This window comes from Chenopodium quinoa, unplaced genomic scaffold, assembly GCF_001683475.1.
Source record: "Chenopodium quinoa cultivar QQ74 unplaced genomic scaffold, ASM168347v1, whole genome shotgun sequence".
In the NCBI taxonomy this organism is placed as follows: domain Eukaryota; kingdom Viridiplantae; phylum Streptophyta; class Magnoliopsida; order Caryophyllales; family Amaranthaceae; genus Chenopodium; species Chenopodium quinoa.
In genome coordinates, this window is record NW_018743792.1 from 2,196,338 (window position 1) to 2,207,502 (window position 11,165).

Here is an 11,165-nt window from a genome sequence, read left to right on the forward strand (position 1 = left end):
CAATAATAATAATAATTAATAACAATAATTATAACAATAATAATAAGTAATAACAATAATATTAACAACAATAATAAAGATTAGTTAGATCTTACAACCGTGCTTCAACGCTTTCCACTAATTACGATTACGAGCTTTTAATTTTTTTTCGATATTAATAAATAATAATTAGAAAATATAAAAGAATTAGAGATTAAGATAATTAGAGATTAAGAGAAGAGATGAGTTGAATTGTGATTTGAAAGTGAAGTGAAATTTGGTATTTATAGGCAAATTGGGGAAAAAAGAGTCGTTAATGGCCGTTAGAAAGAGGGGAAGAGCAACGGCAGCAAAGCAACGACTCTCATTATAGTCGTTATTGGCGTGCCAGACCGGGCCGCCACGCGGGCCGTGCCTTACGGGCTGGCACGCGGGCCAAGAGGCGGGCTAGTGCCGGACCGTGCCGGAAATTTGCAATTTATGTCCGTGGCACGGCCCACGGCACGCCAGGCGATGATCAGGCTAGCTGCCATGCCACGCCGACTGTCGTGCCATGTCGCCCATAGGCCAACCCGGCCCGTGCCCAGCTGTAATCATGTGAGTAATGTCACCTAAACCACGACTATTTAGTTCGAATTAAGTGCACTTATGCGTGTGTAAATTAATCATCATTCTTAACCATTTGGCCAACACCAACCCCCTCATCTTTCTCTCTCTAATCACATTAAAATAATAAACCCCCTAAAAAAAAATTAAAAAAACCCCGTGTCATTTTTATTAAATAATAACGTTTTATAAAGCATCTTCTCGAGCTCTCATACAGAAGCAATCTTCTTCCCCACCTTCCTTTTTCCGCCTTATCTCTCCCAAAATAAAATAAAATAAAAAATAAAAAATAAAATAAAAAATCGAAAACCCTAGCTTCTTCGTCTGATTTCTTCAATTCTTCATCCTTACTTTTCCTTAATTAGCTGTTCTTCTGTGTTTTAATGGCGTCTGGATCTTCTGGTTCAAAAGGTTTTGATTTCGCTTCGGATGATATATTATGCTCCTACGAAGATTATGTTAATCAGGAATCGTCTAATGGAAGTCACTCCGATCCGTCTGTTGGAGCTAACGCTAACAAGGTATTTGTTGATTTTTGAGTTTTGTTTGATTTTTTTTGTTTTGATTTCTTAGGGTTTATGATGCTGTTTTGTTGAAGATTTTGATCGGATCCTAATTAGGAATTTGTTGATGCTATTAACTGTTTTGTTAGGGTTAATTGCTATGTTCTTTAGGAAAAAATTTGTGTTGCTAAGTTAAATGTGTTTCCGTTTGAAAAGTTATTTTTGGCGATTTGGAGATGATTTAATGATTTTGATTATCAGAAACGTTGTTCAACTGTTTTCTTCATATATCAATTCATTTGGTTGTTGAATCAGAATATGATAGTTGGTGTAGGTGCAAAATTTATGAATCTGGTGACAAAGCCATAAGCTTGGAGATTGACAATCTAATATTATCTGTTACGACCAGCTATAGATTGCAATGCCTTTGAAATTGCGGAAGATTAGAGCTAATCTTGGAACTAGAGCTGTTCGAGGGTTTCGTGTTATTTATTCTGGGGATTTATTCTGTTACCTGGTTCATTATTTGGCTTTACTAAGATAAGAGCTTAGTCTGTTTTGTAGTTGTGTGAGATTTAGTCTACTGCACCTTTGTGATTACAGGAGAGTGATTAATACTGGTTATTTCTTTTTCAATGGATGGTGCTTTTGCTGTAACCTTTTTCCTTTATCTGTTTTGGAGGTAGGGTATCATATATTTGTGGAATTTTATGTATTTATTACAAGTAATTTGTTTTAAACAAGTCATATGTTCAGATAACATATGAATAATTTGACGTTGTGTGGTTTGTAAATGATCTAGATGGAATCATCCAAAACTATTAAATTCACCAAGTTAACAAATAATCACAGCTGTTGGCTGTCTTGGTTGATGTTTTATTTTTTTGTTGATGATATGGGGTTTTAGAGCCAGCGATGCCTTTTGGTTCTGGATTTTATCATTGTTGGAATGCAAGTATGCTGTGGAACATGACATTATCTCAGTCTTCATGTATTAGGGAGGGTTAAAGCCTCTCACTTCTAGACCTTTTAGTCCAAACCATTGGTGGTAGTAGCTGCTTTTTTGGGTTTCCTTTGATTGACAAGTAGCTGACCCAATTTTTCGTGGGGCTCCCTAGATTTGATGCTATGGATGTGATCTTTGTATTACATACAATGTGTAAAACGAAACACCTTTATTTGTGATCCCCCCCCCCCAAATTTCCTCTGCCAGAACAAAGTAATAGCTGCTCTAGTTTGGTATTTAGGAGATCTATATAAAAAGCACTGTAATATTTTATTTGCTGCAATGAAGTTTAATGTAACTGTGGTTTAGTAATGGAACTTTAGCTTATTGTTTACTTAATGTTGACATCACTGTTCTACCTTAAACGTTAATAAAGAAAAAAATTTGGTGTTGTTTTTGTAATAATTATTCTGATTTTCTTAGCAGGATTTTCAGAAAAGCAGGATTTCAAGGTCGTCAGTGTTTCCTACATCTAATGCTTACAATCAGCCCGAGGAATCTTTGAGTCAAGAAATGATTTCAGTAGTTGAAAGGACCATGAAAAAGTATGCTGACAATCTCATGCGTTTCCTGGAGGGAATCAGTTCCCGTCTCTCACAGTTGGAATTGTATTGCTACAACCTTGATAAGTCAATTGGAGAAATGCGCTCTGATTTAGGCCGTGATCACGGGGAAGCAGATTCTAAGCTGAAATTTCTGGAAAAACATCTTCAAGAAGTAAGTTACTTTTGCTTGACCTTCTGGGCATCTCGCTGAATATGTAAACCACATGTCTTAAGTCATCTTAACAACAGGCCCTCTTTTGGCATTTATTAACAGAGGTTACTGCTAGTGGAGAGTCAATGTCTTGTGTATCATGCATATCAAGGTAGCCTGTAGTTATTGAGCTTGGAATTTATACACTTCTAGAAATTAACAGGTATTAGTCGCAGCTAGAAGAAACCCCCAAAAAATCTTCCAAATGTTTTATAGGCATCACAGCTTGCTGCTATCTACTGTGTTGCACTTGTGCACTCCTGTAGTTCCCTGATTACACCTTTAAATTTTCTTACTATTTAGAGAAGTTCTGATGCCAAACCAAAAATTGTTTCTTTTGTAAGCTGTCTAGATAGTTGATAGTGGCAGCTTTGTAAACAGACTTTCTGCAGTATATAATTTGGGATGCTCAAAGCTGACTGACAAAAAATAGGAAGGGCAGTCATGTTGGGGAAGTGTGTTCTGCAGTGTTTTGTTAGCATTGGCTCTACTTCAATTTGCTCTCTTTGGGCAAATGGATCTTATTGAATTATGTGTTTTGGTTGCTGAGTTTATGTTGCTTCAGGAGCATCAAATCAAAAGACAAAAAGCTTTATTCTGATTTAAATATTCTCTAGTCAGGAGATGGTTGTTTACAATTTTGTGCATTGCTTAATTGATATTTCATCATTCTGCTGTAAGGTTTAATTTGTACCCAGCTTGTATTGCAAGATGATGCCACTGTAGGCTGTAGCAGAACCCCTTTTTTTTATTATTATTTTTTTTTTTTGTTGGAGGGGGGCGGGGAGAATTTGGGTGTGGATGTGGTGTCTATCTGCAGGATGTTCAATCATCTTTTTTTTTTTAAATGTGTGCCTGTCGAATCTTATTCTCTTAATCTAACTGTAGGTCCACAGATCAGTCCAGATACTTAGGGACAAGCAAGAATTAGCCGAAACGCAAAAAGAACTTGCTAAGCTTCAGCTTGCACAGAAGGAATCGTCGGCTGGAGCACAAGATGAGAGAGCTACTGTATCTGCCTCCGAGACAAAGAATGATGATGTATCAGATACTCCTAACACCCAACTGGCTCTGGCCCTGCCTAATCAAATTGCCCAACAACCTTCCCACCCTGCTGCTCAGCAGCAGTCTATTGCACCTTCACAACCGTCATCACAAAGTCATAGCCAGATGCAGTCTTATTATTTACCTTCTAATCAGTTACCAAATCCTCAAGCTCAGTCACATCCATCATATCTTGCAGCTGATGCCCAGTATCGAGCTCCTCAGATAGCACCACAAGCTCCCCAACAATCACAAACTCAAGCAAGTCAGACTCCACAGACCCAACAATATCCTCAGTATCAGCAGTGGCCCCAGCAAGTTTCCCAGCCTATGCAAATGCCACACCAACCACCAGTACAACCACCCCAGCAATCACCAATGCCCCCATCCCAGCAACCACCAATGCAACAACCGAATCAGATCAGAGCTCCAGCTCCCCAGTCAAATATCTATCCTCCATACATGCCTAGTCAACCTGCAAATCCGCCTCCTTCAGAGGCAATATCAAGCAGCATGCCAATGCAGATGTCGTTTCAAGGAATACCACAGGCAGGAGTTAATCGTCCAGAAGGAATGCCTTATGGGTATGGTGGCCCTAGTAGACCTATTCAACCCCAGCCTTCCCCTCCACATATGAAGGCTGGCTTTTCATCTCAGCCAGGTGATGGATATGCAACTAGTGGATCTCACCAACCAATCTCTTCCGCAGGGACATACATGTTATATGACAGTGAAGGAGGTCGATCTCATCACCCTCCTCAACCAAGTCACTACTCTCAAGGCAGCTATCCTCCTACAAATCCTTCAGTTCCAAACATGCCTCCCCCAAGCAGTAACAATCTTATGATTCGCAGCCCTGCCCCTCAGCAATACGTTCGCAACCATCCTTATAATGAGCTCGTTGATAAGTTGGTGAGCATGGGGTACAGGGGTGATCATGTTATGAGTGTGATTCAAAGGCTGGAGGAAAGTGGGCAACCTGTAGATTTTAATGCTGTGCTTGACAGGTTGAATGGTCATTCTTCAGGGGGTTCTCAACAAAGCTGGTAATGTTTAAAATAAATCCCGGTGTAGTGCAACTGCATCTATTATCATTGGAGTTGCACTGTCTATCAATGTTTATAATAAAAGCCTAATATGATATGCACGGTATTTGGTTGCATTTGGATATAGAGGTCCAAGATCATTGTATATTTGGATATGCTACAAGTTGTCTTTCAGTACCCAGACTTCTTGAAGGATTGTGACAGTCTGACTATTTTATTATGTGAGATTGTCTCTTTATTTACCAGCTGTAGCTTAGTATATCTTCACTTTAGGGTTTGTCATTGTGTTGCTTGATTCCTATTGATATAATGATATGTATCAAGTTCTGTTGAAAATCTTTGTCTGGTTTGGAGAATTATTCAAGGCTCACCTTTGTGTTGATGTTCAGATAGTGACCGAATAAACCCATTAATCTATATACACCTATACTAAAGCAGTCTTTTTGGAGGGAATTTTTCCTCTTAAACTTTTTTTTTTTTTTAAGAATTATTAACTTCCCTAGGTGGTGGTGGTGGTGGTCGCCAGTCTGACTGCTGCCCCTTGGTGGCGGATGACTGCTCCCATTCCCTCTCTCTTTTTCAAAACTTAAAAATAAGGACATTTAAAAATAAAAAAAAACCACCTCCAAATATACCACTTTTGTAAAAAAAACCATCATTATACAAAATTTAAAAAAACCGCCTGTAAAACCCAAAACTAGTAGGAATTACCACCCTTACTCTATTCCGGTTTGATTCCTGTCTTTTCCGGCTTGTTTTTCGACTAAAAGTCTACGTGTCACCACCCTATTGGTCAAAATTAAAAAAATTAAAAATAAAAAAAATCCCCAACCATTCCACGGCAGCCACCCCACCTTTTCTCTTGTCATCGCACCGAAACAGCCAACCCCACCCAAACCAACCACTTGCCGAACAACCTCCACCCCAACATAGCCACCTCCAACCAACATACTTGTCGGTGAACCCACCAAGTCCCCCACAAGTTTATACAGTACCTTCTTTTTCTTCTTTTTTCCTTTTTCACTCCATTGAAGCGCATTCTGAGTCCTTCGTTAAAGTGGCTACTCCACTGAAACAGTACCTGAGGTATAATACTCCATATTTTTATGTATTTTATAAATTATTTAATTAATTATAAAATATATTTTTAAAGTACTCAAGTATTTTAATTAAATATTTAAATGGCTAAAGTATTTAACTTATTGAGTTTATAAAAGCATAATTTATTTTGGGCTAAACGTTTAATAATCGTTTGGGCTCATTTAAATAATAGTATTAAACAATTCTTACATACTCCTAGTGGACCAACCCAGTTCATTTAAGTAAGTCCAATTCTTTTATTTGAGCCCTTGTGGGTCAAATATTTCAAAACTAAAGCTCATTTATTTATTAAGCCCAAACAAGATCCCTACTCTGTACTCTATAAATATTCCTCTAAACCCCAAAAATTTCCCACACAAGAGATCAAAAATTAGATTTTTTGAGGTAAGTAATCTTTTCTTTTCTTTTCCCTTATTTTTCTTTCTTTTCTTTTTCCTTATTCTTTATTTCCTTTGTTTCTTTCATGCGTGCAAACCCACGCAAGTTGCCGCCCACCAATCGCCGCTGCCACCTCACCACCGCTGCCATGTCACTGCCGGCAACCAGCCACCTACCGGCCAGCAATCACCCCCCACCGTGAGCCACCCTTCTCCCTCTCCTCTTGTTTTAATTATTAAACCTATAATTATATACTATGGATTTTTTATTTTAATTATTGAAATATGATTAGTATATTTTATAATTGTGTTTTGACAACTAAAAGAGTATAAATTTCAGATTTTGTATGGTTTTAAATTATGATTTTATAAATTATTAAAAGCTAGGGTTTTAACTATTAAAGTGTTGATTTTTAGGGTTCTAATAATCAACTAAATTAGGGCTTTCATTCCTATTGAATTTATAAAGATTAATTAATCATAAAAACAAATTTTCGGTAATTAAATTCCGACCTCCGTTCTTAATTATTTTAAATCACGTTTTAATCACGTTGAAATTCTAACTCGTCCGATTTTTACAAAAAAAAATAGTGTTTTTCGTGTGTAAACAACGTTCTAATCAGAACTCATTACCTTTGGTAGTGATCACCACCGTCTCGTAGCCAAATTCAGCCTCTAAATAGGGTTTTCGGACAGTTTTTGATTTTCGACGAAGGTTTAATGTTTTAAAAATAATTTTCAGACTTATTTGAGGGATTTAAATCTTAATAAGTGTGCTGGAATTTTTATATAAACACCATTAATGAGTTTTTATGTTGTGGTTTTAATTACCCACTTAAAGAAAGAGTTTTAAAGGTTTTAAACCAAAATTTCAGCTTATTAGAGAAGGTTTAAAGTGTTTAAAAGTTGCTGGAAATTTGTGTAATCAAGGAAGTAATTGAGTTTATGTATTTGGTATTATAGGAGACTTTAAGTTGAGTAATTTCTAGCAATTGTGGCTAGTTGGAAAGATGACTTAAGGTACATTCGCGTACTTGGTAAAGTTTAAGTGTATAGAAGCATGCTAGGCTTTGTTAAATTAATTTCAAGTAGTATCATGATAGATGTTGGATGGAATTGATTGATTGGATTGATGTTGGTGAATGATTGGTGATGTATGATTTATTTATGGTGAATTGGTGATTGGATTTAATTATAATGACATGTTGATTGTGAACCATACTTTTATTATTGGCATGTTAGAGAGCATGTTTGATTAAACTAAATGTTTAATTTGGTTTGGAATATGAAAAAGGAATTTTATTATGGTTCATATAATTTTTATTGATGCTATAAGCATGAAAAAGGAGCTATTTAAGTGTCTTCGTACACATAGATAAATTATATTGCGGTGCCTATGTGCACTTAAGGTGTTTCTAACACTGAGGGATAGGATTTGAGGTGCCTTATGCACTTAAGGTGTTTATACACCGAGGTAGTTAAAGGATTCAATAATAAATATTGTTTGTGACTAATAAATTAAGAATTGAATTGGAAACTTGAATGGTTTGAGTGATTGATGTATGATTGGTTGTGTTGTGTGCATTTGAGTCATCACCAAGTTTAAACCGGTAAATCACGTAAAGTGCAAGAAGGATGAGCAATAAAACTCTGGATTTGTGCACATCTAGAGTAATAACAAACAGGGGTTGGGGTCCACGGGGTATTAGCCGTGTACTTTTTAGAGGCTGTCTGATCTACGAGTCTCTTGTTTTAAATTCTTTAAAAATTATAATGAGTTAGATGAGATCTCATACTAGCTATGGCCACGGAGTCGCGCCCGTCTGCCATTAGATGTTTATTAGTGTCTTCCGAAAGGAGGCATAGGGTTTTCTTTATTAATGTTCCGGAATGGAGCATAGGGGGACAACCTGGTCAATTGCTTAATCCGATCAAATTAATGAAATGATCAATGCTATTTAGTGAAAACTTAGTAATGATCGACAATTGAGTCATGTGTTCGAGTCAATGATTATATTGTGTGTGTTGATTGCTTATTAGTACTATGCTAGGAATTCTTTGCTATATTTCGTAGCTTGTATGTACTCAGCGTTGCTGATTGCGTGCTTTTGTGTGTCTTTTCTTGGTCATGGCCTTCGCCTTTCAATGACCCTGTAATGATCCAATTTTTATACTTGTAATATTGGGGAGCAGACTAATCACAGGTTTTTGCATAAACTGAACTTGCATCAGGGTGATGGGATTTTAGTGGAACGTTGGTTAATCACTTAGCTTATTTCATTTCATAAATTGATGTCATTTTGACTCTAACTCTACTCGCTTCCTATTTTACTGGGTTTTGAATAAGGGCCGTTATGGTTCCAACTTGTAAGTCTAAATTTGGTTTTGATTATTAGTTTTGAAACTTACATTTTCTTTTAAAACTAAATTAGTTTTCCGCTGCTGATATTTGAAACTAGCCTTAACGTTTGAACACGTGGCGGTAGCACGCCAGTAATTCTCTCACAGGTTATTAAAAGTATTTACAGGTAACTACAAGTTATTACTGGTTAATACAGGTTTTGAAGAGAGAATTATTGGGGTGTTACATGAGGTAGGATGAATCACCGACAGTGGTTAATTGTGGCTAGTGTTGCGAATTATAGGACACCTAAAAATCTAGGGTTTTGAGGAGAGAAAAGGGAAACATTGGGGAAGAAATTGGAGGGGGCTTGGTGGCCAGGCGAGCAGGTATGGGGCTTGGTGGGGTCCGCCGGAAGAGGTAGTGGTTGGAGGTGGCTGGTTAGGGTGTGGGGTGGTCCGACAGGTGGTTGTTATGGGTGGAGAGTGGCAAGAGAAGGGGGACGAGGTGGTTGCCAGAGTTGGGGGTTTTTTTTTTTTTAATTTTTTTGTTAAAAAAAAAATTGATTTTATTTTAATTTTATTTTAATTTTGTTAATTTAAGTCAATAGGGAGATGACACGTGGATTCTTTAGTCGGAAAACAAGCCAATATATAGGAGGGGTGGTGATTCCTACTGATTTTGGGTTTTACGAGTAGGTTTTTTTTAATTTCGTAAAAAATTTCTTAAAAATAATACAAACTTTGAACATTAACAATGATTTATGAGGCAAGCTATAAGTCTATAACCTACAAGGTGTTGTAGCTAACCAATGTGGCACTTTAAAGCTTGAAACCGTTGTAGTTTAAAAATCCGATGTGACAAAATAAGCTACAATATGTTGTACTTTGTTTTTGAAGATGTTCTAAAACCTTTTTTTTTTGCTGATGTGTCTTTTAGTATATGGTACTCCATACTTATTGATAACGGAAATAATATATATAATCCAATTACAAATTAATCATTATAGTATAGAATATACTACACATACTTTATTTTGCAATAATAAAATAAGAAAATCCAAAACAAAATGAGTGGTACAAGGTGCGCCATACAGGCATACATATAGATTGATGATTGATGTCAGTTTTTCTATTGATTGACAATTCATTCATTTATTTAATTTAAAGTCTACATCACAAATGTCAATTACACTTATTTATTGGAGTATTCCATGGGTTCCTATTTTTTTTGCCTTATTGGTATTGACAATATATGAGTCAAATCGTAAAAAATTTGACCATAAATTTTCGGTAATATATACTTTCTTCGTTTTTTTTTACTTAATTAGCTTTGACTTTTACACTATTCATGATCTCTTCTTTGACCGTCTTTTGTGAATAATATATAATGAAAAACATATTCACGTGGGATCCTTTTGAATTCGTCTCAATAAGTACTATCATAATGTATAACTTTTATAATTTTTACTTATGGAAAATTAAAATTATTGATCATTAAAGTTTTGCATTTGCATATGTGAAATCTTGTTAGATTCATCTTATTGTATATTTTATTAATATTTTTTTATTTATAATTTCACGGGTATATAAATAGAGATATACAACCTATGAGAGGTACTAGGTCAGTAGGGTGTATTAGGGAAATAATTCTTATTATTTATTTCAAAATAAATGTCTTATTTCGATTTTTGAGTTTTTTTTATAAATTGATGCTAAAGTCTAGAATAGACCCGGTGCACAATAACTTATTGTGCACCCAACCATCTAGTATATCATATGAAACGTGATTATATCATACGAAATGTGATTATATTATTTGAAAAGTATATATCATCTAGAAACTAATTATATAAATGTATCATTCAAAAAGTGAATTTATTATTAAAAAAAAGTATCAAACAGTAATTATATCATCCAAAAGATAATTATATCATCTGACTAATTTTATTTAAAATACATCTATATCATTCAAAATATGACACACAACAAGATAATTATATCATCTAAAAAAGTGATTATACATCCAAAATGTGACTATATTATTTATGTCAAGTATTGGATCTACAGTAATTTATTGTAAACAAGTCCATAATCTTGCGTGGATCTGGCCCACAATAATATTATTGTGGACCTGAGGTTTATATACACAATTGACATTATATTGAACATAGTGACCCCAATTTTAACATAGTAACCTTTTTTTTTTAACATATTAACTTTTATTAAAACTTGTGTGACCTTTAATGTTATTGTGATCCCAAAGTGCAATGTTATGTTGAATATAGTGACCCTAATTTTAGCATAGTGACCTTTATTATTCATATTGAACCGTATATTAAAAATTTAATTTAAAAAAAAAAAAAACCTCTTATAGCTTATTTTTTAACAAAATAAATTCATTAAT

At 35.3% G+C, this 11,165-nt stretch overlaps 1 protein-coding gene across 2 annotated transcripts; it reads left to right on the top strand.

The window, feature by feature from the left end:
• The first annotated feature begins 588 nt into the window (after positions 1 to 588).
• On the top strand, positions 589 to 5,310 carry LOC110685196 (altered inheritance of mitochondria protein 3-like). 2 transcript variants are annotated; one of them, XM_021861675.1, is made up of 3 exons: positions 589 to 1,106; positions 2,518 to 2,811; positions 3,739 to 5,310. In XM_021861675.1, the coding sequence occupies exons 1-3, from the start codon at positions 969 to 971 to the stop codon at positions 4,942 to 4,944; spliced, it is 1,638 nt and encodes a 545-aa protein (XP_021717367.1). In that variant the 5' UTR covers positions 589 to 968; the 3' UTR covers positions 4,945 to 5,310. The 2 variants fall into 2 exon arrangements, with proteins under 2 accessions (XP_021717367.1, XP_021717369.1); XM_021861677.1 differs by having other exon boundaries at positions 596 to 1,106; positions 2,521 to 2,811.
• The last annotated feature ends 5,855 nt before the right edge of the window (positions 5,311 to 11,165 follow it).